Source organism: Vespa velutina, chromosome 9, assembly GCF_912470025.1.
Source record: "Vespa velutina chromosome 9, iVesVel2.1, whole genome shotgun sequence".
Taxonomy (NCBI): domain Eukaryota; kingdom Metazoa; phylum Arthropoda; class Insecta; order Hymenoptera; family Vespidae; genus Vespa; species Vespa velutina.
In genome coordinates, this window is record NC_062196.1 from 1,985,555 (window position 1) to 2,013,070 (window position 27,516).

At 33.9% G+C, this 27,516-nt stretch overlaps 1 protein-coding gene across 9 annotated transcripts in view; it reads left to right on the forward strand.

Moving 5' to 3' along the window:
* The window catches only part of LOC124951476 (protein O-mannosyl-transferase TMTC1-like), a 153,643-nt gene that overhangs the window by 40,021 nt on the left and 86,106 nt on the right, over positions 1-27,516 (forward strand). For 3 of the 9 annotated variants that reach the window (XR_007101617.1, XM_047499922.1, XM_047499921.1), the window contains one exon: positions 21,424-21,601. Coding sequence is in view for 8 of the 9 variants with exons in the window: in XM_047499922.1 (XP_047355878.1) it covers positions 21,424-21,601 (178 nt within the window). In the remaining variant the exon portion in view is untranslated. Of the gene's footprint in view, positions 1-8,417; positions 8,679-9,427; positions 10,284-16,192; positions 16,317-16,397; positions 16,513-16,584; positions 16,912-17,874; positions 18,172-18,737; positions 18,818-18,907; positions 18,928-20,893; positions 20,994-21,423; positions 21,602-27,516 lie in introns of those variants that run through there. The other 6 variants (XM_047499927.1, XM_047499926.1, XM_047499924.1 and 3 more) reach the window with 6 other exon arrangements.

A 27,516-nucleotide genomic window follows, 5' to 3' on the forward strand; every position in this document is an offset into this window, starting at 1 on the left:
CCAAAAAAGAAAAAGTTCTTCTACGGCTTCGAAGAAGATAAAAGGAAAGAGTCGAGAGAAGAGAAGTCGACCTTGTTTCTGCGACTTTCACGTTCTCGAGGATCGACCAACGACAAAGTGATTTCTATTGTCAGCCAAAAGACGATTTCTTTCGGATAATCCTCCTTTTTCTAACACCACTTTGTAGTAACCTTTCTTAGACTTTAACGATCTAAAAAAATCGTCGTTAAGATCAACTAATGATATCATTATATATTTTTCATAGATATATTTTTAAAGAAAGAAAAAAAAAAAAAAAAGGAAGGGAAAAAAAAAAGAAAGAAAGAAAGGAAGGAAAAAAGGTCTTATTGTCGAATATAATGAAATGTTACATGTAGGAAACGATAATTTTAGATAAATCGTGCTCTTTTATTTGATTTTCGACATCGAAATTCTTTGATCGCAAATACTTTGATCGGCACCCTTATGCGCGATAGATAACCTTTTCGCTCGTGTAATACTAGAGCGAAGGAGGAAGCGATGGATAAAGCTAGGTTGGTACTTCCTGCTTTCGATTATAAAAAGAGGAAAAGAAAAATAAACGAAAGGGAGAGAGAGAGAGAGAGAGAGAGAGAGAGAGAGAGAGAAAGAGAGAGAGAGAGAGAAAGAGAGAAAGAGAGAAAGAGAGAGTGGGAGGGAGAAGAGGTAGAAGCACTCGTGTAACGCAATAAAGCCGCAGGCACTCTACACCTCAGCTGGCAACGCGAGATCGTTTGATCGATTACTTCCGATCGATATAGCCTTGGCTGCGTCACGCTCGGCTAATACTCTAATCCACCGTCTCTCTTTCCTCAGAAGGATCGATGAAAGTTGCTCAAATGAGAAAGAGACGAGCCTACGGGAGTGACCGCCGTGATATTCCGCCTTTAAGAACGCTCGACACGTGCGATCCTCTTCTATTTCGAAAAGGATGATCTCTGTTTGTTGGAAGTCTATCCGAATATTTAGTTCGTACCATCTCAGCTTTCATATCATTCGAAATAGATTTTATCCGTATCCTCCGTAATAATTTTCAATCTAATATGTTGAATTACTAAATCCGATGTGCTTTTATATACCAATTTGAATAGACGGTTGCTCGATTCAATCATATTCAGATTGCTTCAACCATTCGTTTCGTTGCTTGTATATATAATTTATTTATAAAAAAAATAATAAATTCTATTTCTAATAATAATAAATTCTAGTTTTATTCATTGATCTATTTATTTGTAGAAATGTTAAATTTATATAATGAAAGTAATAAAGAGAGGATAACATAATTATTTCATTTCGTAATTACTTCCTCGGAAAAAATCAAACTTTCATTTCATGATTAGTCATAATGGTTAATTTCAATGATACGTTGATCAAACCTACATGATATTATTCTTATGATCTAGTAGCTCGTCAGTGTAACACGCACTCCTCGTTTTTCTTCATTACAGTGAAGAAACAAAAGAATTCTTTCATTTCAGTCAGAACAATGACCTGCATCAGAATCAATTTTCCTTCCAACTTTGGTCTCGATAGTATTAACTATTAACGGGAGATAGAAGATTCTAGAAACTGATATAAAGGAAGACAAACCAGGGTAACGTGATCAGCAAACTATCGAGCTCGAATGATCACCGTTTAGCTTTCCAGATGTATTACAAACTGTAATAGGAAGTGATAGTGATCGATATTGCGGTTGAGTACGAAATCTCGAGGTTTGAGGGTATATGGTTTTCTAAATTGACCAATTTCGTAATCGATTACTTGAAGTTTATCACAATTTCAACATGCTTCTGGATTTTCTCCCTTTCTCTTTATCGGTGACAAGTATATGTTAATGGGAGATATTCTAACGTATCATTAATTTGTATTATTATTTTATATTTAACGCATTTCACAAAGTAGAAAAATGATTTTCCAAACTTTTGGAAACATCTTAATTAATATAAAAATTCAAGTTTATATAAATTAATATTCACATATATTTGAATTTATATATAAAATATATATATATATATATATATAAACTTGAACTATAATTAGCTTATTAATCTATTACCATTAAGAAATGACAATGAAGAAATGAATCAATTATAATTCAAGGAATTTGATCGAAAATCGATAAAGAAACAGAGAAATAAAAGGAATGATAACTAGCTGATAGAAAGTAAGGCCAATGTACTGTTGGCCTGTTTTATTAAGGGAGGATTAGTAGCTATGGTAGTAGAGTATAGCGTCGAGGGGTTCGAGCTTAAGCGAAAGACACGCGGAATAACTGGGAGGAATGATTGATCGTGTCACGCCCACCTTCATCGCTAACCTTCTCTTCACAGATCTCTTTTCTTTTTCTTTTTTTTTTCTTTTTTCGTACTCCACAAGTTATCATCCTCCAACCCCGCCAAGAAATATTTCTTGACCGTTGGATAAACCCGCGATTAGAAACTTTCTCAATCTTCTTGTTTCGATTTTTCGCTAACTTTTCGAGAAACCCCTGTTTTCTTCTTCTACAACATTTCTTCTTTCATTTCTTTTTCATTGTCAGTCGAGAAGATTTCTAATCATGCCATCGAGATTTTATTACATATATATCCAACATTCTTGTTTTTTCTCATCTCTGATTTTCCATCGTTCAGAACATTATCGATTCTTTTAAAATATTTCCATGGTACGCACGTTGGGGATTACAAATAAGAGAAGAGAAAATGGAAGGAGATTATGGAATTGTCCGACACGCCTCATGATCTATTACTTTTCTTCTTTCTCTTCCTTTCTCTCTCTCTCTCTCTCTCTTTCTTTTTTCTCTTTCTCTTTCTCTTTCTCTTTTTCTTTTTTTTTTTCGCGAACCACAGAATTTTCTTCTTTCCGAGTGAAACAGCGTCATTAGTCACGTTCTCTTGCGATTTCTGGAAGAAACGAAGGAAGGAACGAAAGAACGAAGAAGATATTTGTGAGAAGGGTGGGTCCGTGAAAACGTTTAATTTCTCGCTATCTATGGTAGACGACGAAGCAACACGGCATTGAACGAAAATTCTTTTGTTGAAGAATAAATCAGTAAGTCGTACTCGCGATTGAAATTTTTCGAAGAGTACATTTTTATAGAGAACGGATAAAACGAGAAAGAATTTCGGGAAAAATGTCTCTTTTATTGATCAATCGAATTTCGTTACGAACACCTAAACGTTCTTAACAAGTATAAAGCTTTTTTCTGTTAATTTAAAAATTGTCTCGAGGTTATATATTTGATACAACTTCCATTTCAATTCTCTTGGTATTCCTTCATTTTTCGTATCGCAATTAATTTTCTTGAGTTTTCATTTTTATTTCGCGATTTATGAATTATTTTATACGGCATTAACAGTGCTTAGTAGTATTACATACATTTATTCAAATCTTTCAACATTTTTGAGCGTTTCAACTTCTCGACTTTATTTTTAATGTATTGACCTTTTCATCTGTCACATTCTATTTCTCAGCATCGAAATCTCTATGGAATTACGACTGAAAGACTTGTAATTATATTTTATTTCCATTGTATCGAAGTCTTCCTTTTTATTCTTTTATTCTCTTTTTTCTTTTTACGTAGACAAACTCAGACAAGGTGAACTCTCGTTGAAATTCAAATCGTTTCACGTAATTTCTGAACATAGGAGTAATCTGCAAGATTACGGCTTAAATATTTTCGTTTCTTCTCGTAGAGATCGTCTTATAATGATGGTAGATAATTTGAGAACTTCAAACATTATCGAAACGAAATAATTGATGTTTTATTAATGATTAAAAAATTTTAATGGAAATAATAATCATACAAAAATCACGATATAATGAGAAAAAAAAATGTGAATAAATTCAGGTTCGTATCACCGATTCGTATTTTTTTTTTTTCTTTGAGTTCGAATAAAGATGTTTGTTTTGCACTGAAAGATCGTATTTAATATTTATCATGGTCAAGGTTTTTCTCATTTTATTTTGTGGGAACTCAAAAGCCTAACTCTCGTTTAGAAGGAAAAAGAATTATCTTGACTCTTGGAAATATCGCTGTAATTTCCAGTACCCTTGTCCTCTTACAAACAAGATGTAGGTAAATTAAGTTGAAGCGTAAGATTGAGGGTAAAGGAGGAGGAGGTGGCGCAAATGAACCATGACTTTGTCTTCGGAATTGGCGTGAAGTTGCTCGAAATACCAAGGTGTTTTCTCTCACATTTCCAAAAGAAAATTTCTTCTTTGTAAAATTGTTGAAGAATATTAAATTATTAATTATTCATTGATTCTTCTTTCTTGACTTCGCTTGATTACTTTTTTACATGAATTGTCGATTAAATAATTTTTCTGAAATTAATATTTGAAGAAAATTATTTAGTTAATAACAAAATTATCTTTAATTTGAAGTATTTTACACCGTTTAAAATAAATTTCCTTAACTTTCTTCGTATTTACATATGTGTTAATGAAAAAGTATTGGCGAAGGAACAAGATCTTTCGATCGTCCTATTATATTCTCAAGATTGTTAACAAACAATCAGTTTGCCGATAGTCTTGATTGTATCAAGAGCGTCATCGTTCTGATAAAACATTTTGGTTTCTATTTCAGCAGTCTTCGATTCTCTTTGTCTCATCATTAATTTTTTTCATTAAATGCACGTTTTATTCTTTAACTATACAATTTTGTTTCTGTTTATAAAAATCAAAAATACTTGGAAATATTTATAGATTAGAATATTTTTCAATCGTTTAATCGAATTTTAAAGTTCGATGAAACAATATTAATGAAAGGATATTTAAAATCTGTTTTATTGTCGAAAGCTATAATAAAATTTATTATAAAATTTTGGAATATCAGAATATAGTTATACGGCTTTTATGTTTTCTTTTTTTTCTTTATTTTTTTTCTTTTTCTTTAGTTGTGATAGATAACCCCATATTTATCATTTACACGATTTTTCGTTCGATTACTCTTTATCTCTGTTCGCTTCACATAAACACAGGCTTACACATAAATTTTACGAGAAAGTTGACGGAAAGGTTCCTTTGATGGACGTCAAAGGTGACATCATTTGGTCGATTTTCAGGTAAGATAACAACTCTGTAGGGGTTCCTCATGGATTACTATCGATTTATGAAGGTTGACCTAGTTTTCTTGCTGTACGAAATATAGATACTTGGATGTCTGTCACCACGTGCACGAATACATGCACAAAACACACTCTTATATTTACGATCTAACATGGAGACGGATGGAACTCGAAGTTATTCTTCGAAAACCTCATAGGAGTCTTGGAGATGACGAAAATGAGGGGATCGAAGGAGAAGTAAAGAAAAAAAGAAGAGGAAAAGAAATATAGAACAGATAAGACTCGTCTACTATTCTCTCGACACGAGACAAAGCTTGCAATTTCGTCCTTCTTTCCCGTTATCCACGTTCTTTCTTTTCCGTCTTTATTTTCCCTTCTCATCGTATTATTTTTCATCTCTTCCTTCTCTGTTTTATACTTATCTACTATCTCGCTTTTCTCTTCTCTAATGCTTTCTTTTTTGCTCCTTTAACATCAACTACATCGATATTATACGATAAACTGTGACTCCGACAAATATTATATAAAAATCTTTCTTAGTTTTTGTAATCTACCGATATCACCGAAATTAAAATACTTTTTGATCAAGTCATACAGTATACAACAAAATTGTTTAAGCAAAATTTTGGGTAAATAAGAATCTTTATTTTTGTCTTTCTATCTTTTTATCTGTTTTTTTGTTATCATAGATTTTTTTATTCGTAAAAGAAAATAATTATATACAATTACTGTGGCATATGAATATAAAAAAATGTCTTCTATAGATATGACGATTTCAAAGTAAATTTAATTTCTGGCCACCTATAGGGACGAAGGTTTCATTTTATCATGCATGAAATCTGTGGAGATAGAGACGGGAAGAATAAAACAAATGACGGAAATACATAAACCCGATACAATGTTAACTTCAATGGTGATAACAATCAAAACTCTTGACGCGTTCGTACATTAGTACGGCCATTATATGTTTTACTTATCAGACCATGAAAAAAGCCGACACTGTGCATATTATTTCTTTCTCCATATTTGTGCAAACAGGTATTTTCCTAGAATTATGCTGATGCCGGCGTGAATCGTAATTACGATTTGCAAAGAGAAATGAATAATGTTTTTGCTTTGGCCGTATTATAGGGAGACATAATATTGTGCGTTCAGTCTCTGAATGTACGTTATTAAGGGGAAATATTTCTATGAAGAATATACAAAGAAACACAAATGGAAATGAGATTTTCTTTGACGTTCCTGTAACGTCTCTGCGTTATATATATATATATATATATATATATATATATATATATATATATATAATTATGTATGTAATAACCTTTTCAGATTTTAATTCATACGAATTTGTTTAAAAGCTATAAAAGCTATAAAGTGTATTAAATTGCTTTTTTTTTTTTTATAAAATTTCATTATGAATTTTCAATATCGTCAAAAAAAAGAAAAAAAAAATGATTTCGTAAGATAATTTCAAATCGATGAAATAACAGTTAAGGATTTACAGAATTAAAGAGCACATCTCTACCGTAGAATCGTACGCATGGATAATAATCGATAATTGGTCTGTCCCTACTTCCCAATCTAACGCCCCGCCTGTCGAAGGAAATTCAGTCGTGAAATGCGATATCCCGAACGGGCCAACTATTATCAATGCTAATCCCTAGATAACACCAGACATCGGTAATCGTATACGAACGTAATTCGAATTTCTGCATATCACCGGACATTCCACTACGTGATTACACATTTCTGTCAAACTGAAAGTATTTCTCGTTATCTTTTGAATATTATGCATGATGTTTTTTTTTTTTAAATTAGCAAGGACGAATGATAAAAATTACAAGATTTACATTAATTATATTTACATCATTAATTATATTTACAACTCGAAGAATAAATAACGATCTAAATACTTTTGTTCATTGAAGTTTTCACAATAAGGATTCCATTTTTTAGAATATCTGAAATTAATTAAATATTGTGAATTTATTTAAATACTGTGAATTTATACGTGTCTGTAAATATAATTTTATTTTGATAATATTCGTTTAAAACGGGTAAAGTTTTGTGATGTTCATTAGATTGATTTTGAAGAAAATAAAATACTTCAACAATTTAAAACTCTCGTTTAATCGCATTTACGAGTAACTATACGAGTAGAGGGTAAGGAAGAGAGAGAGAAAAAGAGAGAGAAAGAGAAGGGAAAGGGAGTAATGGGAATAAAAAGCATAATTTATATTAGTTCTAATTCGCATTCTATTGCTTCTAACTAACTTCATTAGTACTAATTCGTACGAACTTTGCACCAGAAGAGGTATTATCGTAATAAAGAGATGCTTTATTAATTTTCATTATTTTACGAGTGCTCTTGTGGAGTCCGTTCGAATGAAAATTTTTATTCGTAGAAGAAAATTAAAACAAACTCGATCGAAAATTTCGATATTCTTGAAAAGAAATTAGAAAGAATGACTTCATTTTCCGTAATTTAACTATCTAGAATATTTATCAAGTAGCTCGTTTGTAAAGTTCGTGAGATAAACTCGACGCTTTCTGTCTTCCTCAAAACAAATTTTAAAGAGCTGTGCGAAAATGATAGGAGAAGTTCATAAAATTTCTATCTCGCTCTATCCTCTCATTTCTTGCATAAATGCACGCGGCAACAAGTGAAGATGAAAGAAGAAGGTGATAACGATGATTCATATGACCTTAAGAGAAAGAGAAAAAAGAAGGTGAAGAAGAAGAAAAAGCGAAATGAGTAATAGAAGAAGATAGAGAGGAATAGGAATAAGTTGGGAAGGATTTTGTAAGACGAATTAGTGTCAGGGGAGAAGGAAGAAGACGGATGGAAAAGGAGAATGTAGTGAAATTATTTGAGTTAAGACCAATGAGTCGTCGTCGGTTGGTTCGCAGAAATGGAAATTCGCTGTGAGCTCGTCCGTGAAATGCGGTCAACCGTCCGCGAGGAAGGCAGAAATTAGCCACGAAAAGTTTTAATCGCTAATTTTACAGCACGCCTGTGGGCTGTGGCGGCTTCGTCCGTTAGAGGCAAGTACGTGAGTTAGTATGTGCGTGTATACATGCGTGCTTGTATTTCACGTTTATATAGGTAAGGTATATATGTGTATACGCGCGTATTTAAAATCTACCTACGTACCATAGATACGTATGTATATAGTATGTAGTCGAGTATATACGAGTTTGGGCTATCCTAGAAAGTCTTGTTGAATGTATATGTCTACTTAGGTGGAAAGGAACCCAAGAAATTCTCTTATTTCGTAACTCGGCCGGCCTGGAAAGCGAGGCGGAAAACGTTGCCACGTTGGACGGACGTTAAAGGCGAGCTTAAAAACTTCCCAGACACGTAGAAACGATGTATCCGTTTCAGTTTTCCACTTACTTTTTTCTACCTTCTCACTCTACATAGAACGACGACTCGTCTGAAGGATAGTGGAGGAGACGGCTAAAGCATTATCACGCGTGAACTTAGACGTCGAGAGCTGAAAAGAAAAACGGGAAGGAGCATTCTTTCTTGTCTCGGCTTGATCGTTCCTTTGAAATCGGTCATGGAATTTCTAAAAAACTATGTTACAAGTAAGATACTCTCATTCTCGTTTTAAAGATTAAAGTTCAAGGACTTTTGATAAAAAGGATAACAGTTTTATTTGTTAAATAGTTGTAGTTTACTTTGATTGGTATTTTGTACTATTATTATTTATTATTTATTTTCGTTTTCTAAGCTTTTATCTTGTCTACTAAGACGGGTGTCTTCATTTCTCTTCAAAAAATGTTCTATATACTATAGATATATGCTTCATCGAACGGTAAGTGCTTTTTCCAGTTCCCTTAAGAATGGTCTTCAGTATTCTCGTAGAAACATCTTCCCAAGACAATACACACCATCCTCGAGATGAGAGGCCCAGTCTGCGCTTCTCGTTATAATGAGGCTGGCCTTGTTTCGTTCTTCCGCTCTGGAGGACGCTGATAAGGGCGTTTCCAGGTGTCCGGCTGGACGAACTGCTCTTGCGAAGGGTTGAAGCATCACAATATACACATCTTATGTATGATAGAAATCCTTCACTTTTCTTTCTTTATTTTTTTTATACCATTGCTTTTACTCTTCCTTTCTTTACCTTTAGTTTTCAACGTTAATTAGAAGGTAACACCAAGTATTCCGCATGAATTTCAAGTGCTTCTATTATCGTACATCTAGATTTTTATTTTTATTTCTTAAAAATACAATTATCACTGATGATGAATTAAACTTTGATTTTCAGCTATTGATAGTTACCTAAAAATACAGAACTCTATGATAAAGCTTAATATAACTCTTTTTCCTCGGTAAAAAAATTCATTAAGAATGGAAGAAAAGAAGAAAATATTTTACAGTTTAAATACAAGTTTTTCAGCATCGACGATTTAATCTCGAATAATGAGGAAGTTCTTCGGTCAGGATGCTTAAATTTCAACTCTTATATTTAAAAAAAATATTCCTTCTTCTTTCCGATAAGTATGCATTGCTCTTGATTTTTCATTTAGGATTATTTTAAATTAACCATGCGTTCAAAATAAAAGCGATCGATGTCAGGGAAGTCAACTCTTCAAGAATAATCTCAGAGAATTAGGACAGAGTTTCATTTGAAGGTGTATTAGATTTAGTTCGGTTGATTCGTACAAAAGAGTTCTATTACCTTTTTTTTTTTTTTTTCGTAGGTATTCGTGAATAGACAAAAAGCGACAAGGGGATTTTATAGATTTTCTTCAGATACCAACGTTAAATGCAATTTTGAAACGTTAAAAGTGTAAAAGCAAAGAAATATGCATATATTTCTTCTTGTAACTTTTCGTATGTACAACTTTTTCTTTCGAGATCTTACGTGACCTTCCACAGCACTTTACTTTTTCTCGGGACAAACATAGAATGGGGTTGCGACGACACGTTCCCATCTTGAAGTGACACAGCACGCTTCTTTGAAAGTTCGACTTGGAATTTAAAATATATAATACTTCTTGGGCCGAGTGCCGTTGGCTTCACGACCGAGTCGACAACGCGTGGAAGCGTGGAAATAACTTCAGGAAAAATTGAAAATCCCCTAACGAACACCGGCCTCGTTATACCGAACTTACTTTTCCGTTATGTTTTACGGAAATGAGAGCACGAACTGCGAGCAAATTTCTTCAGGACAACGATGACAACAGGTATGACAAACGAATCGTTCTTTTAAATCATTGTCGTCTTTTTTTTCCTTTTTCTTTTTCTTTCTTTTTTAAAGATAAAATTTCGTGTTATTCAATATTCTCTGAGATTGTAAAATGATTGCAAAACGAGGGAAATGTTGAATAAGAAATTTGATTACTTATAGAACTGTCGTTATGCTTTTTCTTTTTTTCTTTAATGATTAATCGTATATTTTATATTCGTTTCAATAGGAAATTGAAATAATTAAATGTAAGTCACGAAATTATCTTTTGCGTGCAGAATTATTACTCGACAAACTGTGACCATGTTATATTTTCTGAATTTATCGTCATTCAACGTAGCACGAGTAGTACGAAAATATTGCAGTTGCACCAGCCAGACTATGGCGTGGTACAGCTCACGAATGTCGACTTCGATCGAGCAACGATATAATCGTCATGGTAATAAATTTAATGTATGATAATAATCTAATATACGAATGGTGTCGTTACGCTGACGCATAATTATTGAGGACAATCTCGTAAAGTCGGGAAACGTTCCCGCGTGACCCATTGCGACGCTAATTCGTTGAAATATACGGAAAATTTATAGCCGACTGTCCGCGGTCTATGATAAATCGCAAATAAATTTCTGCGAATTCCAACTGAAAATTTGTCGGTACTTCCTCGGATCCTTAGATTTTTTCTTTTTTGGAACATTTTGTACGAGAAAAAAAAATTTATTACGGAACGGAACAGGTGTTCAGTTCAGTGTAAGTATTTTTTTCTTCTGTACTAAATGATTTATTTTATTTCTTCGTCACCATTTTTTTCATTTCAATATTAATGGATATCTATTAACATTTATTCTATTAACATTATTTTATTAACATTATATTTATTAACAGTAAATGTGGCTTCATGTAAAATATTCAAAATTTAATAAATAATTTTTATAATTATCGTATGATCTAATCGCATACACGATTGGTCCAGGCTATATGCCAAACGATGAATATTACGAATTAGAACCTTTCTAATATCATTATGACCTATAATATTTCTCTCAAATCTAATTTAATACTCTTCGAATCCATCTGGTGCTCTTACAATTATTTTATAATATTTATAACATTTGTTTCTCGATATCATTAGTATCCAGCAATCAGCGTTGTTGTTTAAAGTTACTCATTAACTAAATCGTTTGTGAATATTCCATCGTTGCGAATCATATTCGCTTTAAGCGAATGGATATTTGAACATCGTTCATATTCGAGGATTAAACGGATAAATATGAAATATCATTATTTCAAATCAGTTTTATCCCATTCATAATTATTATTCATAATTATTACGTATGTATATATATATAGTTACTGTTGCCACATAATTCTATAAATGCATAACTAAATTTGTAACCGCGAAATTGGATTATTATTTATTTATTACTGAATAAATGAAAATAAATAGGTTAGTATTCGTGTAACAATGTATGATGTGATATTGGGTAATGTATGCAAGAAATAGCAAGAGATGAAGAGAGAAAAAGAGAGAGAAAGAAAGAGAGCTAGAATAGGATACGTGAGAAATTTACTTCAGAGAGATAATAGAGAAGGAACAAGATAGACGAAAAAGTGAAGTGGAGAAAGAGGGAAAGAGAACTGCGATCGTTGCGAGCGATCTACAGCCACTTCCTACTGTGATTTTTAAGAGAGGCCCTACAATCTTAGAATGATACAGCTGTCTAGATCTCCAACCTCTAACTGCTACAATCTTGATCTCTCTTTCTCTTTCTCTTTCTTTCTCTTCTCTCTCTCTCTCTCTCTCTCTCTCTCTCTCTCTTTCTCTCTCTCTCTATTTCTCTCTACAAGATTAATATATAAAGAAAACTGGTTAATAAAAATGAGATATCCTCCTTCCTTGACAAATCATGAAATATAATATAAAATATGCTAAATATAATTTTGGAGTATTTAAATCGTTACACTTTTCTAGCGTTGTCGACTACAGAAAGAACGGAAAGAACGTTTAAACAACTCTTCTATCAGTTGGTGCGAAAATTTCAAAGGGATAATCCTTGGCGAATCCGTCGGATAGAGCTGTTGTGGCTTTTGCGTTAAGTAAGATTACTTTCGAGGAAGGAGGAAACTCAGATGTATATCCTCGCGTTTTCATTGTCATTGTCATTGTGATCATACTTGATACTAGATGTAAGTCTCGATCGAGCCACGTCTTTCTATTTTCGAAGCGTCGTTATATCCGGCATGGGAAACGTATTTCAATTCGGTTAGAAAAGATATTGTCTCCTTCTATTTCATATGTATATATATATATATATATATATATATATATATATATATATATATGTACACATACACACACATTTACACATATATATATATATATGTAGGTACATCTTTTTCATGTGTCTCTTGTGAAGCTTAGCTTTCATACGCTTTTGGTACGCTGTCGTACTACTGAGTTGCACTGGTAGGTGGTAGAGATAACCGAAATAGATATAAGGAGATGGAATATACACGGGGTGCAGGGAGACGTTTAGTTTGGCGTGGCACTTTATCCCTTAAATACCCAGAGGTATTCTTCTCGCGGAATTGTAGGTCTCGTTCTTTCCTTGGCTGGCAACTGAATAGCCCTGAATATCCTAGGAGGATAGAGAAGTTACCTTCCTTTCCTCTATTTTCTCGTCTTCCTTTTGTTTTTCTTTTTTTCTCCTATTCGTTTTTTTCTCTCTTTCATTCGAGTCTCTTTCGTCCCTTTTTTCCCAGTCGTACCTTCTTGCGAGGCAATTTATACGCGCCTCCACCTTGCAAACAGCCACCCATTACCGGAGAAGGATATAGCTCGGATACCTCGAGGACTGCGTGCGCGTCATAGTACCAAAATATATACAAACGAAGAAATTCAAGAATTTATTTCATAGGAGGATTATCTAGAAATCGATCTGTATATCGAAACAAACGAAGATTCAACTTTTTACATCCAAATATTGTACATTGTCTTCTTTATGAAAACCGATCGATCGAACATGTGAGATAAATGAAGAAAATTCTTTGAGAGGTAGAAAATTACGTCATACCGTCGACTCGACTCCGCCCTTTCGCGTGATTTTGCTCATTCGAGTTGCGATAGAGTCAGAAGTCGCCTTATCGTGCGATTGAAAAATCCACTCCAACGTAATGTACGTTTTGCTTGATCACGCTTCTCGGTTGGCTCTCTCGTTCTTCTAGGATTTTTCTTCTTTGATATATGACTTTTTATCATTCAAAGACACGCGACTAAAATCGCGAAACGTAACGTCAGGCTAACGATGAAAATTGCCATTTTCGTTTCTTTGTTGTTTTAATCCATTTTGGCGTATTTATCCTATCCCACGAAGTCTATAAAATCGTTTCGTTTAGAATAACGTAATTTAGTTTTACATGAATAATAATTTCAAGAAAATGGTAGATGCTTTTAAATTGGACGTTGATCGTGTTTGCTTGAATTGGTTAACGATGTCGAAGGAAATAGCTTCAGAACATGCACGCACGCTGTTAGCTCGAACGCAATGCGTTGGCGTATATTTACGAGCTACCATGGTGAGGTCGTAAATTAAAACAAAAATCTGGAACGTCGTTGTGCATGAGCAGAATCGTAAACGGGAGCTTTACAGTTGCTTGTAAATCCGATTCCTACGTCTTTTCATTTGTGCAAATACGTCTGAAAATTGAATACTCGCGAGATCAATTCGTTAGTAGTACGCTATTATTTAATTTCGTTATGTGTGAGATACTACACTCACATGTTAAAACTTTTTTGTTTTTTGTTCGTTTTCTAGATTACTTAATAAATTATAAAAAAAAGGAATAAATAACGGATGCGTATCTTTAATTAGACAAATTTTATTATTTTAATGAATTTTAATCAACTATCGAAAACTAAAAATAAATAATAAAATGAATTTCGATTGAATGTCCTTAAATACACATAACATTTTTTACTAGGTAAAGAAATGCCAATTACGTTAATATTTCGTTAAAAAATTACCGAGAAAATGAGATGTGAAAATCTTGAAAACTACAGAGCAAAATTAATAAGGTGAGTCCATTTTATACCTCCTCCCCCACAACTCGTTCGTATGAATCTAAATTAGGACGTGATTAAAATGAAAATTTTCATTCATTCGGGGCTTGATTAAATTTAATACATGGTCCTTCAGCCATTTTTCTTCGTGACGATGCATCATTTGGTCCACTCGCAAACGTACAAATTTCATTATGGTAGTACAGGACCAGGACGTTAATAAGCTTCGTCCTACATTGTTCGCTTCTCTACTATTTCTTCTTCTCTTTATCACTCTCTTTCTCTCGTTCCTATGTCTTTCTATTACCTTTACGAGTGCCACCTCTTTCTCATTGCAACGAATCGTTCAGACCTCATAGTTAATGCTGATTGTAAGAGACAAGAGAAAGCTTGAATACAATTAGTTTCGTGGCAGAGAAGAGAACTTTACCTTTACAGTCTCCTAGATAGCTCTTTGAGTGAAAGAGAAGAAGAAGAAGCAGAGAGAGAGAGAGAGAGAGAGAGAGAAAGAGACAGACAGACAGACAGACGGACAGAAAGAGAGAGACAGACAGACAAACAGACGGAGAGGCAGAGAGAACAAAAGACAGACAGACAGACAGACAGATGGAGAGAGAGAGAGAGAGAGAGAGAGAGAGAGAGAGACAGACAGACAGACAGACAGACGGACTGACGGACAGAGAGAAAAAAAGACAGACAGACAGACAGACAGACAGATGGAGAGATAGAGAGAAAAAGACAGACAAACGGACAGAGAGAGAGAGAGAGAGAGAGAGAGAGAGAGAAAGACAGACAGACAGACAGACAGAGAGAAAGAGAAAACATACTAGAGAAAAAGAAATAATGTTGTTCGCTCATTTCTCTGTTATTATCTTTACGTCGTCTTTATTTGACGACTGAAAAAGAGAGTAGGCTCGTCGTAAATGCTTTAAACGAGCTGATCGTGCGTTGACGATAAAAGGAGACGATTAAGGAGGGTCGTAAAGGTGTGGATGTCGTGCTTGATGGGATTTCGTGATGGATGGAGCCATTCGAAAGTTTAATACCTATCTTTTTCTTTTTCTTTGAATTCCGATAGTTAGTGACATTAATGGCTGGTATTTTACTTAATTTTCTAATGATTTATTACTTTACATAGGACGTGTTCTAGAATTCTATATTTTTTCTACAATCATTATTATCAACTTAGTATGTATTAATTTTTTTAAAAGAAAGTAAATAACAAATTAAGATTTTTAATATTTCTTATCAAAATATTTATGGTAATAAGGTTACAAATATATTATTATTGTTTAATATATCATTCCAAAAGCATCAGTTACTAAAGACTCATAGTGAATTTCAAATTTCATTCACATTAACTTACCAAAAGCTCACAATTAGAAGCATTTCTTAACGATTCCTGGCACGATGACACGGTCGATCGTGAAACTAATCTGCCCGCAATGAAACCGACCCCGAGTGTTTCCAAGCGAAAACCAATGCAGAGGATTGAGAACAATCCGTAAGTCGGATTCTCGCTTAGAGGCATCAACGATGTCCGATATCATTGATTTGTGGCAGCATTCCAAATTACACTTTTAAAAGAATCTCTTTTTTTGTTTTTTGTTCTTTTTTTTTCTACGATTCCACGAACATTTAATCTTGCAGTTTCATTTATATATTTTATAGCAACGTTTTCATAATATGTTCGAATTCGAATTAATTTGCACAGAAATTAGTAGGTATTTTTTTTTTTTAAATCGAACGTGTACAATTTTAGCGGAAATATCCTTTAAAATGATTAAATAGACTATAAATGATTATTAGACTATAAATCAATAAATTAATTTTTAGCAAAAAATTAAATTGTACTAACCACAGAATGTCATATCGTATATGTGCAATTGAATTAAATAAGGATGTGCTCTGATCTGTCCTTATAATAAGTTCGAATACGATGCAGCATCATGGATATTAATAACAATCAAGGTTTGGAACAAAATTTGATCGTTCGCTAAAATGGAAAAGAGTCATTAAAATAAGAACGTATTTCTTTCTCTCTTCAAAAAGGTACAACGGTTCGTAATGTCGGGACCGTTCGACTAGTGTGAACTTTACACGCAAGGACGTTGATAACTTGATGAAAATGAGTGTGAGAAAGAGAGAGGGAGAGAAAAAGGGAGTAGTATGTAATTTCAAAATATATGTCCAGACATGACGTGGTGTAATGCATAATCATTATAAGGTATTATTTCAGGTCTATTGCTTGAACGAGTGTAAATGTGTACTTAAGTACACTTACGTGCGTGCATACGAATGTGTATGTACCTTTTTCCAAAAGCAGGAAGAGAGCCCTTCATCACGTTCGGCGTGGACACGCCATATTTTCCAATACAGAATCTGTAAAAGGAATGAGTTTCGTCCGTTGATATATGATACCACTCAAGGCACATAAGCGCTCGTAATTCATGGTATTATCAGATCTAGATACGTGGCTGTGTAAAATGAGGAGGAGACAGCGTCGGTGTAAGCTTCGGAAAGGTTCGAAAGATATGAGAGTCGTGGTACTAAAACGGATAACAGGGTAAATGGAAGAACTTGACGTAGAAAGGAAAAGAGACAATGTTTGGTTAGAGGAAAAATTTGTCTACGATAGTGTTGAATTCCTGCTAGTGTAAGCGTATTATCCGTGTTTGCACAAATGTCTTTGTCGTTGCCTCGTACTCGAAGTTAAATTTATTGCCCAGACAAGGAGCAGTTTGATAAAAAATAAAGAATCCTACCAAAAGTTATGCTTTTATAGTGGTTTTTATTTTTTCAGTTCTTAATTGTCAGGATAATCGTTAATAAGGTTTTTAATACGATAGACAATATAACAAAAAAAAATTTTTTTAACACGTAGAAATAAAAACTCATAATACAAATAAAGATAAAGATGATATGGCTCCTGTTGTGAGTTCATTAGTAAAGAAAAGTTCTTAACTCTACTTATAATTAGAGCGACAAAATAATTAGGAGACAAATACATGTATTTGAACGTTGAGGTTAAACCGAGGAAAGAATTTAGATTTGACCCTGCCCGTTTCGAAGATGTACCCTCGAATTTGCGGACCACAAAAGAACGACGGTGTACGTGCCTTGTATCTGAAACTTCGGACTCGGTTACGTTTTTCTTGCACCCATACGCTCACCGCATCTTTTATCGTTCTTCCTCCTCCTTTATCACTCCGTAGTGCTCTAAATCCAAGAGCGAAATTTTCTACTGGAATAGATCGAGACTTTGCTTCGTTGCTATTTTCTTAGTTAAAGGTAAAGCAATCCGATAAATCGAACATCGCCAAGCAGTTCGAGGTTGTTAGGATTCAATCGAACAACGTTTCTTTTCAATTTCGATGTATTTTTTTAAATTAAAATATACATATATAAGAATATAATTTGTTAATTAGTATTTCCAAGTTCTTTTTTTTTCTATTTTATATTTATTTTATTACGATTAAAATCTAACAAAGGAAAACTTAAAGAAAGATTGAAAATTTTTTCTTTTCAGAAATTTTAAAACAAGTGGATACCTAACTTATAGAATTACTAGTACAAGAAGAAACTAGTCTCAGAAAATTTCTATTATATCCAAGAGACACACGTATCCTGCTCGCGTGAGCTAATGGAATTTCTATAGATAATATTTCGAAAAGAGAAAACCCAACGCGCGAGGAAGTTTCTCTGAGAACGGAAATAAAAGTTTTTCTTTGTCTTGCCGTTGTAGATCCGTGGCTTTCCGTAGTCTCTCTATAGCCAGTAGAACCGATTATCGTTCCGGAAGAGTAGACAAACCCAGGAGAGCCAGGTAAGACGTTATCGAAATTCTTTCGTGTAGCGAATATACTAACATTGGATAACGATTTCGATACATTGATAGGAACTCAATGATTTAAGAGAGTTGCTATATACTTTTCGAAACTCTTGATCACATATCTTGTGGGAAGAAAATCAATCAAATAAATCATTGAATATTTCAAAGCTACCATAATCCTCTTTGTATATGCCTAAGTTTCTTCGTCGAAAAGGACTGATAAATATTTTCAAGATACAATCTTTTAATAAAATTTTTCGAACTTCGATCTCTTCTCTTATCTTTTAGATAAATCTAATTATATCTACTTAAGTAAAACTTAATCTAAAGGAATCCGTGTTTGAAACTTTCCATTCGTTTAATTGCTTAAAATTTTGCAAAAATTTCTTTCGACCTTTTTAACGTTCTTATCGTGTTTCAAAACAAAAGAAAATACTATACAAAATTCATGTTTATTCGACAATTAGTAAACGAGTTAACGGTTGCTATCTTTTTTTTTCATAGATATTAAATATGTAAATGGTATACTGTTTAAAAGATGTCAATTTTTAAATTAAAAGGCTAAGGACCTTGAGGAGGACTATTACTTCGAATCGTATCTCGAGAAGTTTCGTTGAAGGAAAAGAAGGCAGTGAAAAAAGTACGAAAGGGCGAAAGGGAGTCGTCTTTGGTAAAAACGTAGTCGAGAATAAACTGAGCTAGTCAGATTTAACGACATCCTTCAAGGCTTTAATGTCTCATTATGATGAGGTTCGTTGCTTTTTTTTTCATCCTTTTCATTATATACCATTTTCAAAAAGGACTTTTAGCTAAAAAGAGAAGTATACAGGAAAAAAGAGCAGTTTCTTAAGAAGCTTACAAGACAATTTATCTCTTCGTTATATATAACGTCGTTAATTAATTAAACCCTTTGATTAGGTGTCTTGTCGACAACGTTACGCGAGCTTACTTAAACTTTGCTTTTTGAAGATTTTTATCGTTGTTTGTACAAACTTTCGTAAATATATAATATGACGAAATACGACGCTTGAAAAAAATCTTTTATAATTTTTAAATATTAAATGTATGTTGAGTTTTGTAATACTCTACATTGTTATAAATCTAAGCAAATTGTGTAATTAGATGATTACGTTTGATTTTATGATGAGAAATGAATTTTCTAATGATCTTATATAAGATTAATTATTAAGAAATTTCATTCAATTTTCGTTATGACGTGAATCATCGTATCAAGGAACAAAGATTTTGTTATTATCGAATCAGTTGAATAACTATTAAAGGCATATCTTCTTCGAAGGCTGTAATATTCTTTTCGATAGAAATGTAGGACGATGGCGATCGATAACAACGACAGAGTGCGAATAAGCATCGTTCGGCGAATGTGGTCATCCAGTAGTTACAAGCTGGTGTGGTCGAACAATAGTAATAGAGCCGGCCGTGGTTGGTCAGTAGTAAGAGAGCACCTGTGGTCAGACGGTTAGTATCAGCTCCTACTATGGTCAGATGCGAGTAACGATTCTACTTGATCGCCATTTTATTTTTTTATACACATTTTCTTTTACAACTTGAAAAACATAACTAAACGAATAATTCTTATTAAAGTGTTGCACAGGAGAGAAATTGCTTAAAATCTCATTTCACGACTTTCCTTTTGTCATATCATTTCAAGATATAAAACTTTTTATGGTATATTTATCGAAGAATTTCTAATTTCTTAATAAAATTATTCATAATCGAGGAATATACGTTGGTTGACATTAAACATCTCATTTTTCTATAAATATCAATATCGCTGTTAAATTTGAACAGTCAAAGCGAACTTTATTAGTTGAAGTGAGCCATTTAAATGTTGAAAATATTAATCCTTTGCCTGCAAAAGCGACGCTCTTACTTAGATTTTGTTTGCACGCGTACAGGATAGTAGCACTCTGTCAACATTTGACCGACGTTCAAGAGCGATAATATACTTGCCGGTCCAACATACTTCATTTCACGACAGATAGCCCGAGTCTCGAAGCATGAGGTTCGAGCGGTTCATGCGAGCAAACACGTGGATAATTTTGAGCTCTTTTTAATTTTCATGTGGATACGTTAAAAATCTTCGAGAAACGTAACGTGCAGTTTCAATATTAGAAACTTAAAAGATTCAAATACGTATATCCGTTCAGATACGTATAAAAGTTTCGTTTTCTTCATAATATTAGATACATTGGAAATAAAAAAAACTATCAATAAGAATGAAGAAAGAAGAGGTAAATTTTAGTAGAATATAAGGATGAATTTGATCGTGGTGTTTGATTCGGGGCCAACGAGGCGACAGGATACGTTTCCACCTTGACACCTGGAACAGTTCCAAACTTAGTTCCATGGGTAGAAACTTCAAACTTATGCTGTCTGCAGACTCCAAAAATTATTGTTCAGCCACGTCAGCAACTACGGTGTTTGTTTTCATCTCTTCACCCAGGCGCACGAATCTTTGTGCACTACCTATTCTTTCTGTTATTTCAGCCCTTGCTCTTCCTTGCTTTACTTTTATTCCTCTCTCTCTCTCTCTCTCTCTCTCTCTCTCTCTCTCTCTCTCTCTCTCTCTCTCTCTCTCTCTCTCTCTTTCTCTTCCTCTTTCTCTCTCTCTCTTTCTCTCTCTCTGTATATGTGTGTATGTATGTGTATGTGTATGTGTTCGGCATACATACCTTCGACCTGATTTGCCTTCCAGGGACAAGAGCCAGAAGCGAAGCTGCTTATCACGACGAGCGTTCTATTCAAAGCAGGGTTGTTCCATGAAACGTTTGCTCTCATCGTGAGTACATGTACACGTACGTGTATATACAAGGGTGTTGGGAGTATAAAGTGATTTGGCAAAGATCGGACGAAATGCGATTATCCACCGAGAATGAAGATTAGATTTTTGAAATGGATTTGGCAAAGATCATGCAGTCTCAGTTCAGATGTGTCCAAAATGTCCATTTATTTATTTTTTCTTCAATTCGTTATATTATTTAGGCACTTTCTTCTGGTAAATCTATATTTAAGAATCACTGCTGAAAGATAATAATTTTAAAATAAATATTTTATGAAATTGATAACAATATTACTATATATGTTCAAAAATATTGTTGACTGTTTATTAAATTATGATATTTAAATCATGCTTTGATAATTTCTTCATGTTAAACAAAAAAGAAGAAGGAATGATAAAACGTACGATAAGAGCATGAATTAACATCTCTTTCTTTCCCTTTTTAGATTGAACTATCTGATGTCAGGCTTGACGCCAACGTGGTATCACGCAACGAACGTCGCGTTACACGCCGCGGCATGCGTTTTAGTGACCAGAGTGAGCTTAACCGTGGCGTCACTTCGTCCTGGATTCGCGGCATTGACCGGCTTGTTATTTGCCGCTCATCCTATTCATACCGAGGCCGTAAGTAGGAATTTTCTTATAAAACGCATTTTTCTTTTAAACTACTCCTTTCTGTTCTATTTAAATATGCTTTAATTAAAACATGCTATTTAATTTTAGAGTAATTCTTCAATATTTAAAATTTAAATATTCTCTCTCGCTCTCTTTCTTTCTCTCTCTCTCTCTCTCTCTCTCTCTCTCTCTCTCACACCTTCTGAAGTGGGTTTCTGAAGATACAAATGTAGTGTATCGTTAACTATGAAAACATAATATCAGTTAAATAGAAAGAATGAAGATATAGAAAGTTACATTCTATTTTTTGCCGTTTTACAGTAATCGAACGATTTCATAAGAAAATTTAACGATTATTTATTAACGGATATTTAGATAGTGCTAAAAAATATCGAGTTGGACAAAATCATTCTCACGAAATCAAGGACAACTTCGGTTCGAGTAAACGACTATGGCAAACGATTAGTATCCTACTGGGAGTTCTATAGGAGGATGAGGGTTCTTGTTAATAGTTAATAATCCGCCTTAATGGATACTTCGTTTAAAATGTCTGCTTACGTGCAACGTTGATATTAAGTGCAGGTAACACCGGATTTTCGTTAAGCCGATCGAAGCGTCAAGAAGATCAGTAGGAGAAGCAGTCAGTGAACACAGAAGGGGATGAAAGGGTACGAGTGAACAATGAAATTCGTTGGTGGTGATAACGACATTGGTCTACTTAACCTGCTTCGGTTAAGCGCATAACGCTCGGTCCGTTGTGTTCATTGGCCCTGTCGGGGCTATCTGCTATTTCAGACGATGAGACTTTTGGTCGAAGATAGGAGAGTGAAAAGGGATGACCGGAAAGGGATTGGGGCTTGGTAGGGTGAGCCACCACTGGATCGACGTGACGGTGATTACAAAGGATTATGACATATTCGTCTGATATCAAAATCGCCCTGAATGTAGCTTGATCTCTGATTTAGTGTCACGTCCCATCTACTCCCTCAAACCTTTTCTATTCATAGACAAAACTAGTGAGTAAAGCCTGCTAAACGATAACAGTCTATAATATATTTGCGAATAGACGTGGATGTAGAACTATATCTATCTCGAGAATAGAATCATATCCTTGAAAATGATCTTTTATATTTTCATTCGTAAATAATTTTTGAAAACTTAAGTACACATGGGATTTAATCTCAGGTAAATTATAAGAAATGATTAAAATAAATGTATGGATTCCTAAGGTCATATGTATACACTTATGAAAGATTTTCCGAGATAGTATTTACATAAATCGTTATACAATTTAGATTATATGTAACTTTTGTATAGTACATTTTGTATTAAATACGTTGGTTTATTACATTGTTAATACATCTTTCCTTTCAATTTTAATTTCATAAATATTTTGAAAATAGTCTCAGGAATAATATAATTTAATTTCGTGAAATATAAAAATGTATTTTCCTTTGAGCATCAAATTATTAAATCGTTCATTGATCTTTATCAAAGAGAATTACCAATGGCACACGACATCGATTCGCGCGTTCTAACCACTCATTACGAAAGCAGCCAACTTGGCCGGTCACGCACCGCATCCGTTTACATCAGGTGCGTGCATTATCGCTATTGCGTGTGCGTCTGTCTTTCGCTGACCGCGATCACTCGGCTATCACGTTGTGTGCCGGATGAAGAAATCAGATATTATTTGCTACCCGTTAAATCTGGATAATGATCAGTCCGTTTAAGTCACCACTGGTGCAACTTTTTCTACTTTGCATAGTTTAAAATGTACCTTAAACATTCTTTGCATTTTTCCTGTGTACTTCTTTAAAATATGGCATAACATTGTTGTAAATAACAGCTCCGTCATCCAGATAAATCAAACTTTTCAAAGTAATATTATTCACATAATTCCCTTCATGATTAATTTTCTTTTTTCTTTTAACAATGAGAAATTTCCAAGTACGTAATCATGCGATATCTTCTTTCAAAATAAACAATTTTAAAGAATAATTAATGTTTCCATAAAACAACATCATCCTTTATATCGTGTCGAAAGTATTTTCAATTTCGCTTTCGTACATAAGACGAACGTAGAATTTAATCTGTTATAGTTTATTAGCTTGACCTATGGATCGTGCGAATCAAGTGGATAGACATTTACGAATGGCACGGTATTACTCCTCGATCGATTAGCATCGCTTAGTTGGTGTCTGTTAAAATGATCAAGCCGTGAAAGCGCAGTCCGCTTCCGGTTGTCGGATTAAGCCTTTGGTCAGGTGCTGAAAGGAAACTCGGTAATTAAGTGCGACGCCGTCGAAGCGCTCGATCCTAATGTAAACGGATGCGGACAAAGGACTCGGGCTGATTTGGAATAGCAAAGTGAACTGCTCTATCAAGAGAATAAGAGATGGAAGGAGAGAGAGAGAGAGAGAGAGAGAGAGAGAGAGAGAGAGAGTGAGAGAGAGAGAGAGAGGAAGAGTGAGTGAGACATAGAAAGAAAGAGGGAAATGGAAAAGCCTTTGGGATTCGTTGCTCAACGACGATTCGGAAAATACTGATGATCGATCGATCAACAAGGCTTCAGCTTTTCTTGTTCGTTTTGTAGGGTGAGATTTCATTTGGTACATAGTTCTTAACTCCCGTTAATGATCGAAAGTCGGTCGTGCGTTAGTGATTGATCGGGTTCTTGTAAAACTTCACCCTTTCGCAATTTCTTATTTTCTTTTTCGATTTGAAAAAGGTTTAATAGGCTGAAAATTCAATTAAATCGTTAATTAGATCAATAGTCTACCAATTAGATATCTATTTTTTGTTTTTTTTTCTTTAATAGTATAAGTAGTACGATAACATCGGGCACTGGAATAGAAATGTAAAATAGGATGAGAATTATTGCATGCTTTTTAATAATAATTATTGGTGTCGATATTTCTCGGTTCATTTGTTCACCCGACATTTTTCTTTTCATTTTTTTTTTTTTTTTAATTGGATGCTCAATGAGTGGAGAAAAAGAAAAAATATAATTTGTTAGAGAATATTGATTTACACATTGGCACGGATGTAAAAGAAGTTGAAAGTTAAAATTATGCTGGTTCCAGATACAAGAACGATAGTGCAGTCACATAATAAGTGCTATTAGTTTTAAGAGAAATATATTTATATATTCGTAAAGGCAAAGGTCGTTTGTCACAAAAGATGCTTTTCCGTTTCGCTGAAAATGAAGAGTCTGTAATTTAACTCCTTAGTCATTCGTGTTATGTTGGAAGAAAGAGTTCCGAAAGTTTTGAAACGATGATAAACACCCTCTATTAAAGGTGCACCGATCGATATGCTTCCTTTAACTCTCTCTCTCTCTCTCTCTCTCTTTCTCTTTCTCTCTCTCTCTTTCTTTCTCTGTTTCCTTACCTTACCCTCTCCTCCCATTTCTTCATCGTTTTCTTCCCTGTTCGTTTAAAGGAACATCGGGTCGCTGCCTTTGAATTAGTTCATTTCCTACTCCACTAACTCCGGTGGTATCGAAAATGGTGATAAACGCCAGCCATTTATATCGAAGAATTTCAAAAGCCTCGAAGAGTTCATCCGTCTACATAATTGAGAGTCGATGGACTTCGAAACCTTTTTCTCAAGACTTTTTCACTTTGTCCTTTCTCTTCTTCCATTTTTCTCACGTGAATTGACCGAAACATTTCAAGCATATTTTATTAAAAGTTCCTGCACGTAATAGGTACATACATATGTGTTGGTATATAATATAATATATATGCGCGAATTTTAAATTTCGGAGGGGTAATGACATTAACGTACGGTTCTATAGTTTTACCTGGTTATTTTATCTTTTCCGATAATTTTCTACCTTTCATTTTTATCCAATATTCCGTTAGAAGATTTTCAGGAAAATGCAAACTTAGCCGATAACATTTTACGAGAGTATCGTATCTTCCTTCGATATTCTCTTATCCCTTCTAGCTATCGACGATGTTCGATGTTATAAATAAAACGTAAAATTAGATCCACTGATTTTCTCTTAAGTATACGTAACAACGTAATTTACATATTTCGTAGCCCATCTCCTGAAGGAAGGGTAATGGAACGTATAATGAATGAAAGTAATGTTAAATCACATTCGACGAATTTCAAGAAGATTTTAGTAATTTTCAGCAGACCTGTCAGTGTTCACAATTTTATTTCTTATAATATCGTTGAATATACGGGTTGAAGTAAAGCTTAACGGAAGTTACGACAGCCGGCGTTGGAGGGTAGAAATTCAAAGCTCTGAGTAACAAGTGCGGAAAAGTTAGTGCTTAATTCCGGTAGGTACGATTCTCGCATAATTTTCCGAGTTACACGCGCCGTTAAACCGCGTCGTTGCTAATGTAGGCTGTCTATAGTACATCTATATAGTACGTCGTCACTTTGTAGAGACGACAGTGCAGTTAACACTTCGCGATGAAATACTTAATTTTAGAAGTAAGCACGTGATAGACGTGTTCTACGGCGTGTCCCAACATACGAACGTTGTAACGTAAACGTGACGTGTCAGAATGCGATCGTTCGCCGTGTTGCTTTTCGTGTGGCAACGCTATTCAGTCTGAAATGTCACGAGTAATCGATATTTCGTTTTAACGACTCCCTCGTGTTCTGCATTTTTATCGGGAATAAGAGAGGAGTATTAAAATCGAAATTGTTGCGTACATTAACGTGAACGTCAGAGATACGTTTAAGTGATAGGTACAGCGTAGTGGAAAAAAAAAGAAAAAAAGAAAAGAAAAAGAAGAAAGATGGAAAATAAAATAAAATAAAATGGAATAAGATGAAATAAAAAGAAATAAAATTTTTGGTTACTTCTATAGAAATTTGCGTTAGGATATTCATATTTAAATAAGAAGGAAAGAGAGATAAAGTAAAAGCGAGAAAGTGATAAAGAAAAAAAGAAGAAAGGAAGAAAAATGAAAGAAAAAGAGAACAAAGAGAGCTTAGAGAAAAAGTATGCAAATAATGAGGAGAGGAGTATCGGCTTAGGAAAAAAGAAGGGAGATGACGGAGGTGTTCGTTATGGAACCTTGGCAGAAGGCGAATGTTTTAGCGGAAAAGGAGATAAGTCAAGCGGTATGAACATATCTTCTATTTACTTTTGAAGTAGGTAAAGGACGATCATTACGAGTAGAACATTTTCTACGTATTGTTCGATCCGTCCATTTTCATGAAATCATTCATAAAATCGTAGACGCTTCCATTGCTTTGAAAAGCATCCTTCTTGACTATTTTTCAATCCCTTGTTATATGAACATCATAGTATCTGGTTGACAAAGATATAATCCATTTCAAATGAAATACGTAATTCTCTTCTTCATAATTGAATTCATTAAGACGAAAAAAATAATGAATTACATAGTAATTACACAGACTTTTTAAATTTTAAATTATTGATATATAGATATTTATTTAATTCTATATTTTACTAATATATTATTTTACAGGTGTACTTTTTCTTTTTTATTAATTACCAGCTTTTTTTAAAGAAAACTTTTTATTTTCTACATATTGAATTTTTTGCTTCAAATAATTTCAAAAGTAACTTCAATTCGGTAGAAGCAAGATGCTGTGCACGAAACAATCTTCGATACGTTCATATAGGTGAATGGAATTTGTGTTTTCGATTCTACATAAACACTTTCTGTATTCATAACTGTAAGAATAATACGTATGACTCTAAGGAATTTCGATATCGATTCATGAATAACTATTGAAACTTTATCGATGTAAATTCGCTAAAAGTATCGGTGATTTGCAAAAAGTTTTTGTACGGTATCTATTTGTGTGCCTTGAAAGAAACATTTCCGAATAAACGACCAAAAAATTTTATCTAGAATTCGTGCGAACAAACAATAGTACTATGGAGCGAACCACAAGGAGTAACATTTCGTTGAGCATATGTC